The 21,493-nt window shown below is 37.5% G+C and overlaps 1 protein-coding gene across 2 annotated transcripts in view; it reads left to right on the top strand.

Annotated features, from left to right (window-relative positions):
• The first annotated feature begins 1,334 nt into the window (after positions 1-1,334).
• LOC113118834 (cadherin-24-like) overlaps positions 1,335-21,493 on the top strand; it is a 68,535-nt gene continuing 48,376 nt past the window's right edge. For both annotated transcript variants that reach the window (XM_026288250.1, XM_026288249.1), the window contains exons 1-3: positions 1,335-1,581; positions 19,306-19,600; positions 20,800-20,919. In XM_026288250.1, coding sequence (XP_026144035.1) covers positions 1,390-1,581; positions 19,306-19,600; positions 20,800-20,919 — 607 coding nt within the window. In that variant the 5' untranslated portion in view covers positions 1,335-1,389. The remainder of the gene's footprint in view (positions 1,582-19,305; positions 19,601-20,799; positions 20,920-21,493) is intronic.

The following is a 21,493-nucleotide window of genomic DNA, read 5'->3' as shown; positions in this document are numbered from 1 at the left end:
GAATAAGTGGAGAAGAGTGAAAAGAGAAGAACGAAAGAATGAAGACAACTGGAAAGCAAACACATCTTTTCATCAGTTGTTTTTTAAATTAATACATAACAATCGGACGACATGATTTACAGGAGGCTGCTCCTGTTGGTGTCCCTCTGTTTTGTTGGAGGTGGTTGTGTCACTAAGATTGTTCAGAGAAGGGGAGTGAGCTCAATTCATGCCCAGCATACAGGAAATGGAGCAACTGACCAATGGGATACAAGTTCGGAGAGGAATGGAAATACAATGACAAGACTCAAAGAACTGATTGTTCCCGAGGAAGTTGAAGAGCAGATAACAGCTCACCAGAGCCATGGAGCTTCTCCTGTCTTCACCATGGAAAATTTTGTTGGGTTTAATGCCAACCTCCTGTGCAAATAAACGAAGACTCCGATCAAGCGGATTTAAAGGTACAAGCACCAACTGATGACACTAGAGATATTTTAGAGTTTAAAAGGGGTAGAAATAACACAAAGAAAGGTGAAGGAGTTGACAAATGGATCCCGATGCACCACAGGACATCTTCTAGCATACACTTCAACAGAACCAGATTCAAAATCCCTTCAAGATCCAGAGCAATTTCAAATTCTGCTGTTCACACAACAGCGGGTACAAAAGTAGTCACTCCAGATTCGCCTCATAAATTGAACCTGACTGGAAGCTTATTAAAACTGATCTCTGAAAGAAAACCTTGTACGGATTGTGAATTCCCAGCTTCAGAGTGTCCCAGGTCTAAATATTCCAGGTAAAATGAGTCACAGCAGGAAAAGGGATTTGATCAACATGGATCGCATTCAGGTGGAGGCATTTAAAAATTGAAAAACAAGGGACAGGACAGGCACTCCTGAACTTTATAACTCTGATAACCAGACTGCTGAGCTACATTCAAGTACTTCTACAATATCAGCCTTAATCCAGATCAGACCTGTTCACACTCTTTTTAAACAATTTAGCGGATTAAATATGGATCTAGGTGAGGGGGGACAGAAAAATGGAGGTGAGAGGTCCACCGGGCTCTGCTTCATGGAAGTACAAACACTTCAATACTCACTTAGCATCGACTCCCCAAAGTGAGATCATGCCCGTCACGGACACCAAATCCCTTTGCTGGTCAGAGCGATATGGGCATATCACACTCTACATCTCAGATTGGCTCGGGACATCAGCCTGATGCTTTCAGCTCACTGACTGAGAGGAGTCTTGACATTAAAATGGAATCAGATCAGAGTGTTCATACGCCATTCGGTGTCACTCAGAATCCATTGATTAAAATTTCAGAACCCTTTGACAGCAGTCAACATCCTAAAACTCCCACCGGATCCACATTGGGGAAGGAAGGAGGTGGATAAGAGCAGAGAAATGACTGTGGACTCACACCATGGCAGAGAAGGACAAGGCCTTGTTTTCCAGGAAATGGATGAGGATGAAGAAGAGGAGCGGAATCAACAAAAAGGGAAAATCTCACGATCTAGAAGCCGACGAAGCTGGATCTGGAACCAGTTCTTTGTCATTGAGGAGTATGCTGGTCCAGAACCAGTGCTCATTGGAAGGGTAAGAACCCCTTATCATTCTATTTAAAAGATAGTTCACACAAAAATCAAATTAAAATGATGGCAAAGTTGAGTTTTCAGCAGAAATTACTCACATGATCCTGCATAAATAATTCTAAAAATGCTGATTTGGTGCTCAAAAACATATCTTATTGTAAATGTTGAAAACTGTTGTGCTGCTTGATATATTTGTGTAAACCATGGCAAATTATTTCAGGATTTTTTGATGACTTAAAGTTAAAATGAGCAGCAATTATTTGAAATTGAAATCTTTTTAAACATTAAAAATCACTGTTTTATCAATTTAACGCTTTGCTGGAAAAATTTTTTTTTTATTTGTTTAAAAAAAAAAATCTTACTGACACCAACCAACAGACCCTATTGAATTTCACTGTATGGACAAAAACATTTTGATTTGATGATGACTTCTCATTTTTTGGATGAACTATCTGTTTAACACATAACTCATTACTATCAACTTAACTGATATTGATTTACATTTGCATTTATCTAAATAATCACTTTTTCTAATTGAATAATGAGCTGAGATTAAGAGTAAAATCAAAGATCACTAACAAATATGACCCTCAACACAGTGAACTGGAGAGAAAAAAAGCTCACACTGAGATCGAAAGACATATCCCACAGAGCATTGTGCCTGGATGTTTATCACATCACTGATCTTAATGGCAATGTCACATTATCCCAGTCTTTTTTTCTTGCTGTCTTTGTCTGTTTGAATCCTGAAGAAGCCGAGCTCTGCAGGTCACAGAATAATGTTTCAATCAGCCACTTAATCAGCCGCCGATTCTGCTCTGTTAAAGCTACAGTATGTGCTGTGATGAACAATTGCTCTTCTCATCAGAAAATCAAGAGCCTGGTGGTGGAGGGTGAAAAATAACATTACCTCTCTTCTGTGAGTAATACTCCATTGCTGACCTCGTTTGGAGGTTCAGTGTATGGGACTGTGCCCATGACTTACAGTACCAGTCAAATTTTAGACATAACTACCCAATCTTTAGGATAATTGTTAATGTATAAAATTAAGAAATAACACAAGCTGATGAATGAGAATTATGCAGTGACCAAAAATGTTAAACAAAACTACCTTATATTCAAGTTTTTAACCACCATTCTTATTTTTATTTTTTTCCCCTTTCCCCCAACCGATGTTTCCAGTAATGTGAACTTTGCAAATAAATGATAAATGAAATGTTTTTATTTTATAAATGTATTTATCATAATTGATTTTTTTATAAAAAATATTTTAAATGTACATCTTAGTGTTATACTAATAATTAACTATTAATATGCTATACACAGCAATAATTAATACAGACACTACTAAATAATTTTATATTATCCAGTAAAACTACAGTATTTACATGTTTTCCAAAGCACATTTACTTTTTGTTTTAGATTATAAATTAGGGTAATTAAGGATAATAAAAAAAAGTAAATAAAGCAAAGTATTTTCTTCTTTTAACCATAAATAATTTTTTTTAGCTGAAATATAATTTCTATTTTTTTTATGTTTTATGCATTTCAAAAACTGTACTCCCAAGTATTTAACTACAAGCCTTTAGATGAAAAGATCTTTAATATCATATTAGGTGCAACTTTGACTGGTACTGTATATCTAAAATTGTTGCACTGTTTCACAGTTTCAACCTCTATTTATTTATTTTTTTTCTATTTTATTTCCTCTTGCCATCTCCCCGAGCTGCAGTTTGAGTGTCTGGGGAAGGCGGTGGGGTAATATGTTGTGTAAATGAATGACGATGATTCCGCTTGTCTGCCTGAGGCAGTCAGACGGCACAGTGGAATAAAAAAAAACTATGGCGTTCTCTTCTGGGATCCTCTTTCTGTCTGTGAGTTGGCTCCTGCAGCATTTCATGGAACCCCCGGTGCTGTTAATTCCCAACTCCAGATCCAGACACATCCACCCAATAGTTTTTGACACATTTGATCACTGAGTTCAAACTGGGTGGCTGTTTAGAGTGGGTAAGAAGACAAGCATTGATCTTCTTTAGGTCCTCATGGACAGAAGAAAGAGGGAGCTAGAGAAAGTAGCAGAGAGAAGGAATAGGGAATCATGAGACTAAAAATGTTGACCATTGCTACATATGGACAGTCCTGTATGTCATTAGAGCCAATATGGTGTGCTTTAACAGGTGGCAATGCTATTACTGATAGTTCCCTGCTCACTGAGCATCCTTCACTGTATCTAACACAACGGCTGAACCTGTTCAGAGCCTGAGCATGTATTGTGTGTGTATGTACACACCTAATGCTCTTATGTGTCCTAATGCTCTAACGGATGTTTAATCTTACTGCTTCGACTCTGTGTGGAGCCACCTGCACTGCTGTCTGTTGGAACAATTAGGGATATGTTTTGCTGTGCCTTATAACTGAGATGATTATGATTTAATAAAGGGCTGAAGTGAACTATGTAGCCCCTCGGCAGACATGCCAAGTGCCACAGCGTACTCAATCTACAGCGTGAAGCTAATCACAGATTCAGCATTTGGAGTGCGCATTCTTATACTCATCACGGCGTCTATAAATACTGTACTGAGCCATTATGCATTTTATCATGTTTTATGGTGGGTAACATCAATTATATGCAATTATAGTTATGTTAAAAGATAATCAAATTGGGGGGTTGGCATAACAAGCATCCATATGTTTATGTCAGGGGACTCATTGCTAGAGAGCATATGCAGGGATTTTATGATAACAATATATGCCCCTCTGTAATTTCGTAATGAATGTATTTTCTTCTTGATGTTAATGTATGGACATAAATTAGCACATCTTTTGCATTCGAAAGCAATGCCAGGATGTGAGGCGTAGGGAAAGCAAATTTGCACTCTGTTGTACCAACTTTGTCTCTCTAGGCTGTTCCTAAAAGGCGTAATTTGTATGTAAAAAATAAAAAGTGGCATTATTGAGATTTGGTACTTGAGGTGCTTGAAAACACCATCACCATCAGAGATGTGGTTTTGTTTTTTTTGTGGAAGTGATGTTTTGCTGCTTGGGGTCTTTTGATTATCTCTTTAAGTGTCCAAGCCCTTTACCCTGCTTGGAGTTTCGTTTGATTGGCTTTGATTGGAAATATTGTGGTTTACAAGACGGAATCATAATTCCACAGTTTTTTTGTCAGCAACATGTTTGGCAGGGATTTTCACAATTTTATGTTGAAGAGGAGTCTGTGCTCAAAGTACACACTGGTAGAGTACTGGCAATTCTGTGTTACCCTAGGAATTATTAATATATTCTCTGCTGGACCTGCTCAACAAATTAATCTGCTCTGCCACTCTTAAACCCTCAAAGTTTTGCAAGCCAAAATTCTGACTTGCCATTAAATAAATGTCATTTTTTCATTCTGTCAGTCTTTCATTCTGTCGCCCATCTATCTATCTTTGTTGATGTTCTGCCTTTTTTGCTTAGTTCAACTTTTGCTTAGTTCAATTAAATTCTGAATTTGATGGATAAGTTGGTAGATGTCTATCTAGGGGGCAGGACCAATTTTTAAAGCAAATTTGAATAAGATTTTCCCTACATTGAGTACTGATTGAACTGGAAATATTAAGTGAGGAGGACTGGAAACAGTCAACTTTAGCGTAAATTAACTACACAAGCAGCTGTGATGTTATGTCATTCTTCCAGCTGAATTAAGTAAAAATGAAAGGTAACACAGCGAATCGTTCTAAGTAATTATTTGTTAAATTACAACATATTTTTTTAGGTCTTCAAAAATCTCCTTACAGACTTGTGGAAAAGCTCGGTCCAGGACAATCTCTAAACAGCATTCAGAGCTATGATCGTCACTTTCTTCAGTTCATATTTTCAAATCCTCTCATGGCAAGTGCATCAAAACCCCATTAAATGTGTTGCAAATACTTTATGAAATCCAGTTAAAAACATTCACAAACACTTGATTTCTGTAATTTCATTGAAGCTCAGTTAACTCCAGTCGGGTGGCCTTTGAAACCTTTTCCACCAATGATAATTTGATATTTCAGATTTGGGTCTCACTAGGGAGCTTAGTTTAGACCGCTGTTGACCACTAAAACTCTTTTTTGCAATCACTCTGTTAAGTGCAATGTGTTTTTGAGGATTGCTATGGATCCTGGTTAAGAGTTAGGAATCTGTTTCACTACTGAGGGACTGTGAGTGTTAAGGTCTTTGAAAGTGACCTGTAACAGACTGTGATGTGCCACCAAGCATCGTTCATTGACTGACCGCAGGGTGCTATACTTCCTTTTCTGCCGCTGGGTGCCCCATCGCTCTTCTGCTGCTATTTGTCTGCCCATGAGTCTCCTCACCTGCTAGAGGCCAAACATGGGGCGAAGTTGTTATATTAATAACAACACTGTAACACTGTACAGTACAGGTCAGCCTAATAAAGTCAAGCACATAACGAAACTAGTTTATGAAAAAATTATATATTCACACATTATACTTTTTAATCTCAATGTCTCACTCAGCATAATTGGTGATATTTAATTTATTGTGCATTTTATTAGTGCTGCATTTGCAATGTAACATGCTATGTAAGACATTATACTCTAGAAATAATTTGTATATGTTAATAATATTATTTTTATAATAACAATTTCATATGTCCACATTGAATATCTGGTAGGTAGTTTGTTATAGTATATCTGCATGTGATACTGGAAGCTGTATTCACATGAAAGGTAGTTGTGACTTTATTCCCCACAATTGTGACTATTTCTTGACATTATGAGTTTTTTTTTCTTTCACAAAATGACTTCATCACACAATGTAATGTTATATCTCAGAATGTGAATTTGTAACTCTCAACTGTGACTTTATACAGAAATGACAAGTTTATATCTCAGAATAAGACATTATAAGACTTTTATGTAGCTTCATATTTCACAATGTGACTTTATTGCATAATGTGTTTGCATAATATGATTGTGAATTTATCAAAATTGTGAGATGATATCTCATAATATGACTTTTCACAATCTTACTATATGACTGCATGTGACTTTATATCTCACAGTTTATGTCACAGTAGTACTTTATATTACACAGTGTAGCATTGTTTCACAATATGACTTTATATTACATAATGTGACTTTTTATCTCCCACTTGTGTCTTTAATTCTTAAAATTGAGTTTATATCTCACAAAATGACTTTATATCGCATAAATGTGACTATATTCTTTAATCTGCTGTTATATCTGAATTTATATCTCATAATATAACTCACAAAGTGACTTTATATCTCTCAGTTACAACTTTATTTCCCAAGGTTGTGAGTTTATATCTCACAGTATGACTTTGTCACATAATGTCACTTTATATCTCACAACTGTCTTTTATTTCTATCCAAAGTTTATCTCACAATTGCCATTTTACTTTTTCTCTGAATTGGAAATGGACTTCTGAGTCTGATATAGCTTCTGTAGTGGGAAATACTTTACGATGGGTTGTGATGGTCGAGTGTTGGCTTTTAAACGCCAGTACATCCCTGGACTGAAGAATCCTGTTTGTCATGTCAAGAATTAATGTTAAGTATGTTTGTGCATGTTATAGAGTGAGGGTACGAGCGCATTGATTCCCTTGTGGTCCTACCGTATGCTCGGGTGCTGGTAGGTACAACAGACGATCTGTAAGGTGATGTGCCCTCCTATCAAGCTGTTCCCTGCAGCAGCAACCAGCTGCCTAAACCCCTGCGCTCTTTCCGCAAGCTCCAAGGTCCTCGGCTGTCACAAGGGATCCTCGCCGACGATCGGCCAATCCACCTGCACTGCACTTCTCGCAAAACACACCGAGATCTGAGACAATCTACTGATAAAACCTATGACCAAATGTAACAGGAAAACATTTATAGGCACAGAGTGTATTTTTTAGGATGCCAACGTGGAGCTCCAAGCTGGTGAAATTGAGTAACCTTGGAGCATGTGCAAATTTCGCGCTGTGTATGCGTTTGCAGCGCTGGCAAGCTGTGTTATTATATTTCTCATTTCTCGAGCTCTCGGGGAGCATTTTGAATATGTTAGGTGTTGGCAGGGGTAGATGGTGGCTGTCACTGGCATTTTAATGGGGTGTGTCTCTTGGGGGGCCACTATGGCGTAGCATGTGTGATCTGGCCACACACACACACACGCACGGCTTGTCTACTTTTAATCCTAAAAGCATGGCCAACAAGCTGTTCTAAAACACAGCACATCCAAATAGAATTAAATATCACTACAAAGCAAGGGACGGGGAATGAGGGAAAATGAGAATAAAGTGAGAATCAGTCACAGAGGGTGAGAGACAGAAAGAGAGAACGCAGGGGCAAACAGTTACAGCACACACACGCTGTGAGAGAGATCATCAGTAATAATTGCGGAATGTCTCTTTCTGAGCGGCTTTGTGTTTTCTTTCACTCTGTCTCTTGCAGTGAAAATCATTTAGCCTCTGGGCTGGAGCTCAGCTGGAGAGAGATAGAGAGAGAGAGAGCAATTAGAGAGAGAAAGAGACTGACAAGGAGAGAGGGAGAAAAAAAAGAAGGGGTGCACAGGTAAATGATAAAGGAAGTTGCGGGAATGATGCTGAGATGTCGAGATGAGCAACGGGGTGGGCGGCGGAGATGATGGATGGACAGAGAGATGGGCTAGGAATGAGAAAATGTTGGAAAGTTAATACTGCGGAGCAAATGAGCTGGAAATGCACACAAGAGGGGAGGAGAGGGTCAATGTGGAAAACACAAACAGTGGGGTCCAGAAGTCTGAGACCATTAGTGAGAATGCTTCTAACATTCCTTGTTATAAATTATATTATTAGCTTAATAACTCGAGTGAAAATTATTTGGTTTGTCTTGTTGGTAGGGGAAGTTGTAGCCTAGTGGTTAGAGAGCTTGTCTCCTAACCCTAGGGTTGTGGGTTCGAATCTCGGGCTGGCAATACTATGACTTAGGTGCCCTTGAGCAAGGCATCGAACCCCCAAATGCTCCCGGGACATAAATGGATGCCCACTGCTGTGTGTGTGTGTTCACTGCTCTGTGTGTGTGCACTTTGGATGGGTTAAATGTAGCCTGCGAATTCTGAGTATGGGTGACCATTCTTGGCTGAAAGTCATGTCACTTTTTTTTGTTTTCATGACAGCGGCACTCGAACCACACGAACCACATGATTTTGTGTCAGAACTTACAGAAAGAGTTGAACATTTTCAGTGTCACAAATTTATTTGATTAGTGACCGTTAAATAGTGGAGAATCTTAAATATTCATAATTATTCTTATATTGCACCATAACATTTTTCAAATGGGTAATTCATATATAATGCACAAGTCTTCAAGACTTTTTTTTTTTTTTAAATTGAGCAATTCATTTTAGAATAAAGTGTCAAATGTGAGATGCTGCAAAAGAAGCAAGACACAAGTGCAATGGTCAGTAACCACTATCTAACAATCTATAATGGAAAATCGACCAATGGGTCCAATGGTGTTAGTATAGATAAAAACAGTTAAATATTAGATATATCAGATGTATCAAAACATCTTTTGTGTTCCACAGAAGAGAGAAACTTATTCAAAATTGGAACGACATGAAGAAAGGGTACATGATTTATTTATTTTGGGTAAACTGCTCCTTTAAATTAGATTTTTAAACCTAGATTTTCAATGTGTCTTTAGACTTCACTGTATATGCAAACTCATGACCTTGGAATCCGGTGAGAGGGATTCTTACAAAATATATATATATTTTTTTTTTTTTAAAGTAGAAAAAGCACAATGAGAAAGCACAGAAAACAAAGAGCGAGTAGGATGCAGGAGAGAGTGAAGGCTAAGAGAGAGTGAGAGATAGAGCGTGGTTAAGTACCATTTTATTATAAACCCCTGTGGAGAAGAAATTCAAACGTGTTTCAGTTCTGAGAGTGGGAGCTGAAAGAGAGAAGTACAGGAGAGGGGGAAGGAGGAGGATCTGGAGAGTCTAAGTAAAACTCAAAGAGAACATGTCTAAGCCATTCTCTTCTCTCCTCTCTCTTTATTCTATTCCCTGCCTCTCCCTGTGTATCTTTCAATCAAGATAATACCACACACAAGCACTTTTTTCTTCCTTTACCCACGCTTTCATCACATGTAAACGTGAACTTATTTTAATTTCTCTAAGAAGTGGTGCTATCACATGGCATTCTGGTATTTTTTGATTCCTGACTAACGTTGACTTATTCTTTATGCAGTGGAACGTTAATAATGATATGAAATGTTTTACCAATCCATCATATTTGATTGATTTATTAAGGACCATGTGACTTTGAAGACTAGAGTAATGACAATGAAAATCCAGCTTTGCCATCACAGAAATAAATTACATTTAAATAGAAAACTTAAATTGTTGCAATATATTACAATATTACTGTCTTTGCTGTATATCTGATAAAATCATTGTTGAGCATAAGAGACGTGTTTCAAAAACATTTAAAAAATCTTACAGACTCCGAAGTTTTAAATGGTAGTTCAGAAATGTTCCGAAAGACTGATTTGTGGAGCACCAAGTGTAACCTGACTAATTTTGTGAACCAAATTAATTGTCAGCTTTTTATTAAATGTATAATTTGCAAATCATTTCACAAAATCCTGAGCCAGACACTCATTTCATGCACAAAATTCAAATGTGTTCATTTCATTTGCACACATAAGACTGACTGAACTTTTCAATTTGTGGAGAACACCTTTTGCAGACAAAATGAAAAGGTTCAGCTGACAGAATGCAGATGGCTTTTGTCGATCTGTATATGAGAAACATTAAAAAGTAACTGTATTTTGTGTCACCCATTTCATTCAGTGCATGAAATCAGTCAAGTCACACTTGGTGCCCATAGTGATTGTCACATCGGGCAGCAGTTTGGTTTTCAATTTCACATTTTTTTTATTTATTATTACTTTTTTTTTTTTAAGTATCTGCTTCACAAGACTCTTTCCCTGATGCATCTGTGAACAGTTAATATAAACTGACCAAATTACCTGCCATTTCATCTTTCATATACATGTCTTGAGAAGCATCAAGAGTTATTTTAGCTATTTGACTTATTAATATCACTGCACACTTTCAGTCTGTTGCATGCCTTTTTTTGTTGTTGATAAAATGCTGAGAATTTTCAAATGAAACAAGGATCTTTTAATTAACAACCCATTCACAAAGGACATGCTCTTGCAACTACAGTACAAAAGAGCTAGACAGAAAAGAATGCAAGGGTTTATACTCAGACTGTCTAAAAATAGTGCAGCACTGTTTAGTATTATTTATTTCTTTATTGATATTTTAAATAATCATTTATTTTTAGATTTTCGGTTTTCTTTTTGATTATGTTATTAATAATTTTGTAATATACTTTTTTTTGTTTGGTTTTTATTATTTCAATTTAGCTCCATTATCTTGGCTTAGTAATTGTCTTACTTCAACTTACAGGTTCTCTCATGCCTGGCTAGAATAAAGGCTTTAGAGGTAGTTAATTGTCAGTGATTTGCAGCTGGAGGACTGTAAGACTTCGCTCATGCTCAGACAGGGGATGCTCATGATTATATATAGTCCAGTGTGAATACAGTGCATGAACTTGAGCTAATATTTATTCATAATCCTCTCAGCTGAGGCTGGCCATCCGCTCTACTTAAGCATGCCCACTGCCCCTGAATGAGGGCAATGCCACAGAGAGACAGAGATAAAAAGAGAGTACTGAATAGAGTGATGCTTTGGGAAAAGGGAAATTGACCCGTAGCCTCTTGTACTGTTAAAACATGAATATACAAAGATGCAGACTTTTGCAGGTATGAATGAATACATGTGTATTTTTCAGATGTGCATCTAACGGCCTGTGAACAGCAAAAGTCACATCAATATTATAGCGTGAAGCCTGAGGCTACAGTCAGAAAAGGTCTTTGAACTGAAGGCTGTCAATCCATTCAAAATCAAATGAATTGCCTGAAATGCTGATTAATTTATTGCATGAGTATTTTTGAGAAAATTAAAGAGATTATTGTGGCAGGTTTGTAAAAATGTAATATTGGCTTTAGAAGTTAATATATTATTGAACTGAACATAAGCCGTGCCGATATTCAGATTGTGAAGGTGATGTTAGTTTTATGTAACAGTTCACTAAACAAAAATGAAAAGGTTAACATTGAGTAACTTATATTTTAGACACTATATTGCTAGTTATTTTGTCGATTTTCTGCTCCTCCAATGAAAATAGGTGTTTTGAACAAATTGATTCAAATAAGAAGTTCAGTCTTTTGCAATTAAGTGATGTATGGTTTTTGCCACGGGGTTGCTTATCTTGGCACTGTCAGACAAATTTACATAGAAGTGAGCAAACTGCCCTTTAAATGCCCAGAAAAGATTTGCATTAAGATTGACCCTTTTCCTGCCTACATGCATTCCTGATAAAATTATTAAAGTAAATAAAGGTATATAGTGTTGGCTTCAAAGCCAACCCATTAAAGTTAAACACATTCATAAAAAAACAACAACAACAACAACATACTTTCTCTCTTCATATTTCAGTTGATTATGATAATAACCAGTGGTATTTGCATAAACTTGTGCCAAATAAAGATGGTTTTGATCATAAATGATGCATGAAGGAGGCTGAACAACAGCAGCAAATTGGAAAAATACTTGCTGAGGATGTGAAACAACTACTCATGTGACCGGCAAACGTGGGCATAAGCGGCATGCGGGTGATGGACGTTGTTGGGTGTTTGGCCAAGCTGATTCAGATGGCATTACATCAGTTTCAGCTCAGCCTGACAAAAACAACAGCTCTATTACCAGACTCAGCACCAGCAACTTACCACATCACCCCTACTAGCTCGCTAGGGGCATTACTGTAAGAGTGTGGGTGAAACCAGGCTGCCAAGTGACTCCACTGACCTGTAACCGCAGCTCAACCTCACTTGTGAAATCAACTGTAAGACACCATTCTCACCTAGTTCTCATAGTGCTTACAGTTGAAATCAGATTGATCCTCCCACAGATTTGAACATAGATAAACTGAGCCTTCTGTTCTATAGTTCTCATTACTGCACTTCAGGAAGGTCTGTATGGCCCTGTATTTGTTTTTTAACCAAATTCATTTTATTCTGCATACCGTTTTAAAAGTTGATTTAAATTTTAGTAATCAAAAAGTATGTCTAATCAAGTGAAGTCATGAAACCTATACTATTGAACAGCAATTTATTAAAAGAAAAAAAAAAAAAAAATTCAGGCTTTATCAGGATTTTTTATGTGCCTTTTGATCATTTCTTTTTCTATTTTAATATTTCTGGATTCTATTTTAATGGCTGTAATAAGTTTTAATAATCCAAAAAGTCTACTTAATTGAAATAATAATTCAATAAATATAAAAATTAAAAAAATATATATTTTACAGAAATAGGCCTCTGTGAAGTTCTGTGATCTGTTTTATGTATAATTTTAATACACATTTATCATCAAAATACGATGGTTATCAAATGAAAGCATATAACAGTTAATTAGGCTTTTAAAGTGTAATAAAATGAACATTTAATAATTTCTTTCATTACTAATTGGCAAACTTTATTTCGGTTAACAACAAAGGTTTACTAATAATAAAAAAATGGGAGTAAAATGGTAAAGAATAAACATTTTATTCATTATTATTTTTACTTTAAGAAGTACAGGTACATTCTACAATAATATTTCTGTCATTTTCTTAAAGTTTAAACAAACTTTTATTTTGATTGGTTGTCTTGAAGACATGTAAGTTAATTGAGCACTGAACACTTAAGTTAAGTGAACACTTAAGTTCATGTGTTCATGTCATCATGCCATATAATGGGACAGAAGATGACGAAAAAACCACAAGCGTCACATGTGCTTGAGTATATGTGGCAGACAAAACTCTGGTGTTCATTCACACAGAGACAAACAGAATAGACTAGCAGTCTTTTTGCGCTTTGATATTCACACATTTAATATCCCATGTCATGATTTGATGAACCGTACAGCCATACTATTGATTTATTGTCCAAAATTTGTATTTGTGTTGTACCAAAAATTACATTTTAATGACTGATTTCCGTAATCCAACTGTGTTTTCTGCATCATGGAAATCTCAGAGCCCCAAGTCTATTGCTTCAGTGTTATGGTGTCAGCCTACGCCAGGGTAAACAGCTTTAATAATGCGGTCAGTGCGTCTGAGCTGGCAGGGCTGGTGTTAATTATGTGTCAGTGGATAGATAGTGGCGCCGCTAAAGCTCTGTGTCGGCCCCATAGCCGTGGACTTTCAGCTGGGCCTTAGGGCTGCAGGTGCAGAGTTGTCTGGCAGAGGAGATCCAGTGAGGAATGTGAGGTTGGTTCTAGCTGGGGAGCAGACAGATGGAAGGTCAGTCTGGGTGAGAAGACACATTCATGCCTGCTCTTAGTTATGCAGCAGGGCCAAGAGTGGAGAGTTAGCCGAGCAAGGTCACCCCGCTTTGGAATTCTCCCACACTGCACCTGCGAAAGAGACCTGTCACTGTACCAGAACAGAAATAACATAGGTCTGTAATATATTGTCTTGTTTTTTCACTTGACTTTTTTGGCAAAATATGCACTGAAGCCTGGAAGTTTGATGAAGATGCTTTAGTGAATCCTTCAATATTGATGTGCCTTCTGCCAGCCTTTACTTTCATGGGCACACTGAAAAACATATAGTAAAGAAAAACATTTCACTCAGAAATTGAGAGTACATTTAATGAACAATTACAAAAATGAGCAAGTAACATACTTGAATGAAGCATTACATTTTTTAAGTAGAAAATGGAAATAGTATATTATACAAAATTTAAAAATAATCAAATCGATAAATCATGGTTAATCACATCCAAAATAAAAGTTTTTGTTTTCATATTATGTGTGTGTACTCTATATATACAGTACATATACATAAATACACACATACATGTATATATGTAAGAAATATATATACATAAACACACACACACACACACACACACACACATATGTATGTACTGTATATATATATACATGTATGTGTGTGTATTTATGTATTGACTGTATGTATTTACCGTTTACAGTTTGTATTTACTGTATATTATATTATATTATAAATTTCACAATAAATCATAAAACATTGGGACTGGGTAAAGATGTATATTTTGCATCTGTTCATAAGCCAATAGATAAATATCACTTGTAAAGTATGACATCTCAAAGCCGCTAGTGAGTCATGTGTTGCTGAACTCCTCTGAGGAGAAGCGTGCAAGCTTCATCTTCCTCACTCAGACGTGAAGGAGCCGGGGATTCTCTGCCATCAGCCTTAAAGCCTTTGATAAGATTCCCTGGTGGTAGAAGGGGATTGAAACTCATAACACGCTGAGATCTGTGTGTATCGGAGTGTGTTGTTCTGTAATGGTTATGTGTGTAGATGGCCTCTCGGTATCCAGGCCACCGCATTGCTGTTTAGAGCAGTCAAAACCCATTTCACATGATGGCTGAAGTGCTATTTTCTCAAACAGTGTTTCTCCCAACTCGCGGGGCGCTAAATAAATCTGCCCAGGAAAACACATTCATTAGGTTAATGCACAGATGCAAAATGCATTTTTTTCCCCCCTCTCCCAATGTTTTATGATTTATTGTGCTGCAGGAATGTGAAATTGAGTATACCAGAATAAGTTATTTAAGTGATTTAGAAGTTGACACTGAATGTTTTTTTTTTCCTCACAGTTCATGATTTATGGTTATTGTAAAAATATGAAATTGACTTTATCAGTATAAGAACATTACTTTATAATATGAGTAATTTAGTTGATTTAGAGGCCTAGTGATAAGGCCCATGTATACAAAGGCAGCTGAGAATCTGTTCTTGAAACACGATGTCTGGCAGAAATTTACATGGCTAATTTGAATGCATATTATGGTCAGCTGGATGTCAGGGCATAAATTAGACCTTTCTGATGCAATTTCATGTACAATTCAGTTGCTTTCCAAAATGTATTGTTTTCCAAATCAACTGCCTCTCTGATAAATCCTTTATTAAGGTGTCAGCCAGGTTCAGCTGTGTAGATATTAGACCTCATTTAGTACCGATATTTTAATCTCGGTAGGACCAATAATAGTGTGACTGTTTGAATTCATGCCTGTTTTTACTTTCTTTAATGTGGTCAGGCATCTGCTTGGCAGAGTGTGTGTGCAGTTGTGCATCACACTGTGTCCGTCCTTGAGTCTGTGTGTGTGTTTGTTTTGAGCTGTGTCACTACATCGGTGTTATTGGATGTGTAAATCACAAGGAGCATCAGTGGAGGTCATGTCGATCAGGTCAATGCCAGGGACAAAAGGAAATGCTCCTCTCATTCTCCATGACTACACAGAAGGGATTCTCTCCGTCTTTCATCATCCCGCCATCGCCAGCCTTAACGATAGCGGCGGGTTCATTAAGGGCCTCGTTAAGTCTTGTCGTTAAGTCAGGTCATTAAGGCCCTCCGTTAAAAACCCCGGGCTTGGAACGGCAAACTGCTGGCAGACTTGACTGACTGAGACCTCAAGGTGGAATTAATGGATGCAATCACGAATTCCAAAGCCACAACACAGCAACGGCCTCATGGCTGCCTGCTCTCACTAGCAACAACACTTAACACCTAGTTCCCTCAACTAATTGCCAATTGAAACTGAGGTACAGACTAACACCTGGTTTTAACATCCACTTTGAGCGATCTGATCACAAGTGGTCAGTGCTAAATACGGGAGTGGGGTCCAAAACGTTTTGTGACTTAGCAAATAGCACATATTTATCTGCCTGATCTCATTTGTATTCATAGAGGGTTATAACAAACATTCATATTTATACTACCTTTCAAAAGATTGGGGTCAGTATTTTTTTTATTTTGTTTTAAAGAAATAAATACTGTTTATTTAATGCAAGGATGCATTAAATTAATAATGAAAAGTGAGAGTAGAGACATAATGTAAAAATAAAAAAATAATAAAAGAAATCTGTTTGTAATAAATGCTGTTCTTTGGAAATGTCTATTCTTCAAAAAACCATGAAAAATCAATTATCATGGATTACACAAAAATATCTGTATATATTTGTAAATAGATGTGGAATGTCTTTGATTTACATCAGCATTAAATGATGCATGTCATCCATAAAAAAAAATAAAAAAAAACTTTATAAAGAACCTAAAATAACAATGACAATTTTATTCAAAACCGCATGTTTGCAGTAGGTTTGTACATATAAAGTATATTTAGTATAATGTGCAATAAGAAATAATCTGATGACTTCTTGTGCCTTTTTGCACTTGCTAACATGCAGTATCATCATGACTCACTAAGTGATATATGTAGCCCTGAAATCAAAGACCCTGCAGTGATTAGTGACAGTGACTTGTCTCGGCTGACAAGTTGTCATTAGATAACTTAAAAAAAAAAAAATAATAATAATGGTAACACTTTAGTATAGGGTCCAATTCACACTAATAACTAGTTGCTTATTAGCATACCTATTATTAACATATTGGCTGTTTATTAGTGCTTATTAAGTACATATAATGCATGACATCAATAATCCTACCCAATACCCTAAACTTAACAACTACCTTATAAACTATTAATAAGCAGCAAATAAGGAGTAAACTGAGGCAAACGTCATAGTTAATGGTTAGTTAATAGTGAGAATTGGACCCTAAAATAAAGTGTGACCATAATAATAATACCAGGTATAAACAGGGACTACACCAATGTTTAGACTGCTGGTGGTCATTAAAAATCTCAGGATGCTTTTTGAAAAGAGTAGGTATGTAACCCGTGCGCCCTCGTCAGATTGGCCTCACTCCATCATGGCCTCCTAATCATCCATATAATTGGCTACTTCACACTGTCACCTCTCCACTGATAACTGGTGTATGGTGGGAGTTCTGGCAAAATAACACCGCTGTCAAATTATCCAGGTTGATGCTGATTTTTTAGATCCACTCCACTCATTCAAAATGCTTTGAGCGAAACTATTCCGTAAAAAGCTGTATTAATGTAAATGCTATCTATTTATTATGAAGCAAATATTTATTTATTTATTTTCGGATTTGCCACAAGAGAAGAAGATTAATAATTACATTAATAAATATAAAATACAGATTAATATAATTGTATAATGATAATATTATTAATAAATAAAATATAATCACTTTTTGATATTGTTATTAATATTTTGGAGTCATATTATTATTTATTATTATCAACATTGGTCAAATACATGCTGCATAAGGAAAGCTACAATCACATATTCTTGATATATTGTTAAAAAATCTGACTATTACATGAAATGTTAAAGTTATTGCTGTACTTTGACTGCAGTTGAACATTTAAACTACATTTGAGCATGCTGAGAAAAGCTGTGTGATACAGCTTAGCTGACTAGGAACGCCTACTAACAACCAACAGCACAGTGACCTGAAAACCTCAATGTGAGCACCTCTTGACATGGAAAAACTTGTATCGTTTGCCAACTTGTTGTATTGCGCCTGGCTATCGTACACAAGAATGTGTATCACTGAGCAGAATGTGCTTTCTTATAGTTTTCCTCATCAATGCCCACCGAGTGGCAGGACTTTGGGGATTTACATCTACAGAACCAAATGTTTTGTCTCAAAATTCAATCTAGAAAAGCCAATGAATATTCTGATTCCCCCCCAAAAATCTCCATTTTGATTCCATTGAGGGAACGCACTCAGCTCTTTCCACACTCGAATGCCTGGTAACATAGGACATGCTCCCATTTGTCTTCCAAACTTGCTGTGTGGCACTTTTTGTTGAAGTTGTGCTGTTATGGGGTCTTTTTAAGCAGCTGTATTCTGGCCACGTAGAAGCAGTAATGAGGAAGAATGCTGATGCGTTCCCCACACTCTTCCACCTGAGCGTCACGCACTCCCCATGCAGCCCAGGCTTTGCTCGCTGCATGAAGGCTCCTTAGCCGTAGACTGCCACTGATCTAATAACCAGACTCCACCCTCAATCAGTGCCCAGACTACGAGCGTTTCACGCAAGGCTGTGTGATCATTACCGCCCATCTGTCTGTCTACTGTCTGTCAATGAACCCATGAAGTCCTCATCTGTCAAAATGTCTATATTTTAAGATCAATCTTTTGTTTCACTGTTTTTGATTTATGCACATAAAGTTGATGGTGTTCTGACCTCTATGCTGGGTAGTAACTGATTGCATGTAATCTGGATTACATATTATTCACACAAGTCTTTGGAAGACTTTTTATTTTTTGTACTTGTTGGGGTAATGAAATGTGTTCATGTGGTTTAAGTAAAAAAAAAAATATATATATATATATTTTCCACATACTGTACTGTACATTATTGTTTCTCCCTGCCTTTCTGAAACGTGTCGATTTTTATAAAGCTCATCGTTCTGAAAAGCGATGTGTTCGCTGATTGTCCAGCTATCCAGTGTCCCCCTTGTTCCATTTGTGTGAGGTGTAATTTAAACCCCTTGGTCAAGTGCGGGGATCGTTGCAACCACACCAGCTGCATTACATTACCTAAAATGTGTAATGTAATGGATTATGTTGCCAAACAACATTTTTGTTGTGTAATTTGGAACCAGTAACAGACAACAATCTACCCAGCATTGTGTATGTCATATATTTGTCTTTCTGAACCCTTCGATCTCTTTTAATCTTTCAGTCTCAACCTTTCCCTCTCTTTTTCTTTTTCTCTTCACCAGCTTCACACTGACATGGACAGAGGTGATGGACGCACTAGGTACGTGCTGCGGGGTGAGGGGGCAGGGTCAGTGTTTGTGATTGACGAGAAGACAGGCAACATCCACGTAACCAAGCCCTTGGACCGGGAGGAGAAGGACGAATACCGGTTGATTGCCACAGCAACAGACAGTCAGACAGAGCGTGCCCTGGAGCCCTCCTCCCAGTTCATCATTAGAGTGCAGGATATCAACGACAACCCACCTGTCTTCGAGGAAGGCACCTACAGCGCCACAGTACCTGAGATGGCAAACATAGGTAGCGGAAGACAACACATGCTCATCCCCACTAGCACGTTTTCTTGGTGAATGTCGATGATTTTTGTATAATGCAGGATTCATGCTGTCCCGAAAATCGTGGGATGAAAAGCTGCGGAAAATGCTGCTTATAATTTGCGGCGTTTATATGTTAATGATGCTTGTTCGTTGAAATAACTTTAACGCTTTTCAATTTTACGTCGGTTTGAGGCGGGCTCAAAATATTACCCATAGACAGTATTTTTTTGTTATCCTGAAATGGGTTTGATTAATATCTAAAGACCACAAGTGCAAACAAGAAATATTCTGTGCTGCATCTGAATGCTCGAACCCTTGCTGAGGTAAACGAAACCAGAGTGCCATTCAAATCTTATATTCCATCAGTGTGAATGCGTTATCAGTCTTAATTGTGTCGTGTTTTTTTAGTTCCACTCAGATTGATTATGAATATGCATATTGCATCAACTTGACAGTCACGCCTGTTTTTTGATCTGCCTATCTGATAATTCGTTTACAGAGACAATGTCTCTCTTGCTCTCGTTTTCCTACTGTCTTCTATTTGTTGCTTCTGCTACCTGTGAAAGATAATCAGACAGCACCCTCCCCTCAACCCAAAAGCTCTCCTGGTGACACTGTCAGACCTTTGATGTCTGAAAACAGCAACAGCTGCTCCCACAAATCCCGCCCCTCCCGTCCCTCTGAGCTTGTCAGCCGTTGCCCCATGGGAAATGTAGTTCTCTTTCCATTGTACATATATATGTTCTTTTCAAACCGCTTCGGTCCTTCGCATGACGTTCTTTGATTTATTGGGTTGGAAAAAAGGCCATATCTGTCATGAGCGAATGAGAGATTTGAGATGTGAGGGAGTTATGGGAACATGGGAGTGTGGCCACAGAAACAGGCATAGAGATTGAGAGAGGGAACAAATGGGAATTGGAGAAGGAGATGAAGAGAAATGAAGTGAGACAGACAGAGGCGTGAATGAAAGAAGGTGTGCGGCTGGGGAGAAGAGAAAGCGAATACTGTATTTGTCACACTACAGCTGGAGAGAGAGTGAGTGGAGAGATGGGGAGAGTCTGTCAGTCTTTACGTGGCTCTCTTCACGTGTGTTTGTCATGTGATGACCTGTGTTCATATGTGCCGTATTGATCATCTTTAATAGTCTTTTTTGCCCTCTCGCTCCCTGAAACTCTTCCTCAGGGACCTCCATCATCCAGGTGACGGCTTCAGATGCAGACGATCCCACATATGGAAACAGCGCGCGGCTGGTGTACACGCTGGTTCAGGGGCACCCGCACTTCTCCGTGGATGCTCAGACAGGTGGGTTTTCCTTAACCTAGAAGCTGGTTTTTATTAAAACTAATAGATTTTAGCATTTCTAAAATTATTTTGATTCAAAGAATATAAAGTATTTTTTTTTTTTTTTATCTCAGACTCAAGCTTTCTATCTTAAAAAGCTCAAAAACATAAAAATATTAACTTTTAAGTGAATTGGCGAGTAGTGAACAAACACACACACACCATAAACACACCTCTGGAGCAGTGGGCTGGCATTTTTGCTGCAGCACCCGGGGACCAGTTGGGTGTTTTGTGCCTTGCTCAAGGGTCATGCTATTGAAGGTGGAAGAGAGCGCTTTACATTCACTCCCCCCACCTACAATCCCTGCCCATCCCGAGATTTGAACCTGCAACCTTTGAGTTACATGTCATCCCAAACCCATAAGACTTTCATTCATCTTCATAACCCAAATAAAAATATTTTTAATGAAACCTGATAGAATTCTGTACCTCCACTGAACATTCATTCCCCCAAAATGTTTACACTCCAAAAGTTAATAAAAAACATGGTAAACAAAATCCACATGATTTGAGTAGTTAACCATATTTTTCAGGA

The sequence above is a fragment of the Carassius auratus genome, chromosome 2, assembly GCF_003368295.1.
Source record: "Carassius auratus strain Wakin chromosome 2, ASM336829v1, whole genome shotgun sequence".
NCBI lineage: Eukaryota > Metazoa > Chordata > Actinopteri > Cypriniformes > Cyprinidae > Carassius > Carassius auratus.
The sequence above is the reverse complement of the archived record's forward strand: the minus strand, read 5'-3'. Positions and strand labels throughout refer to the sequence as shown.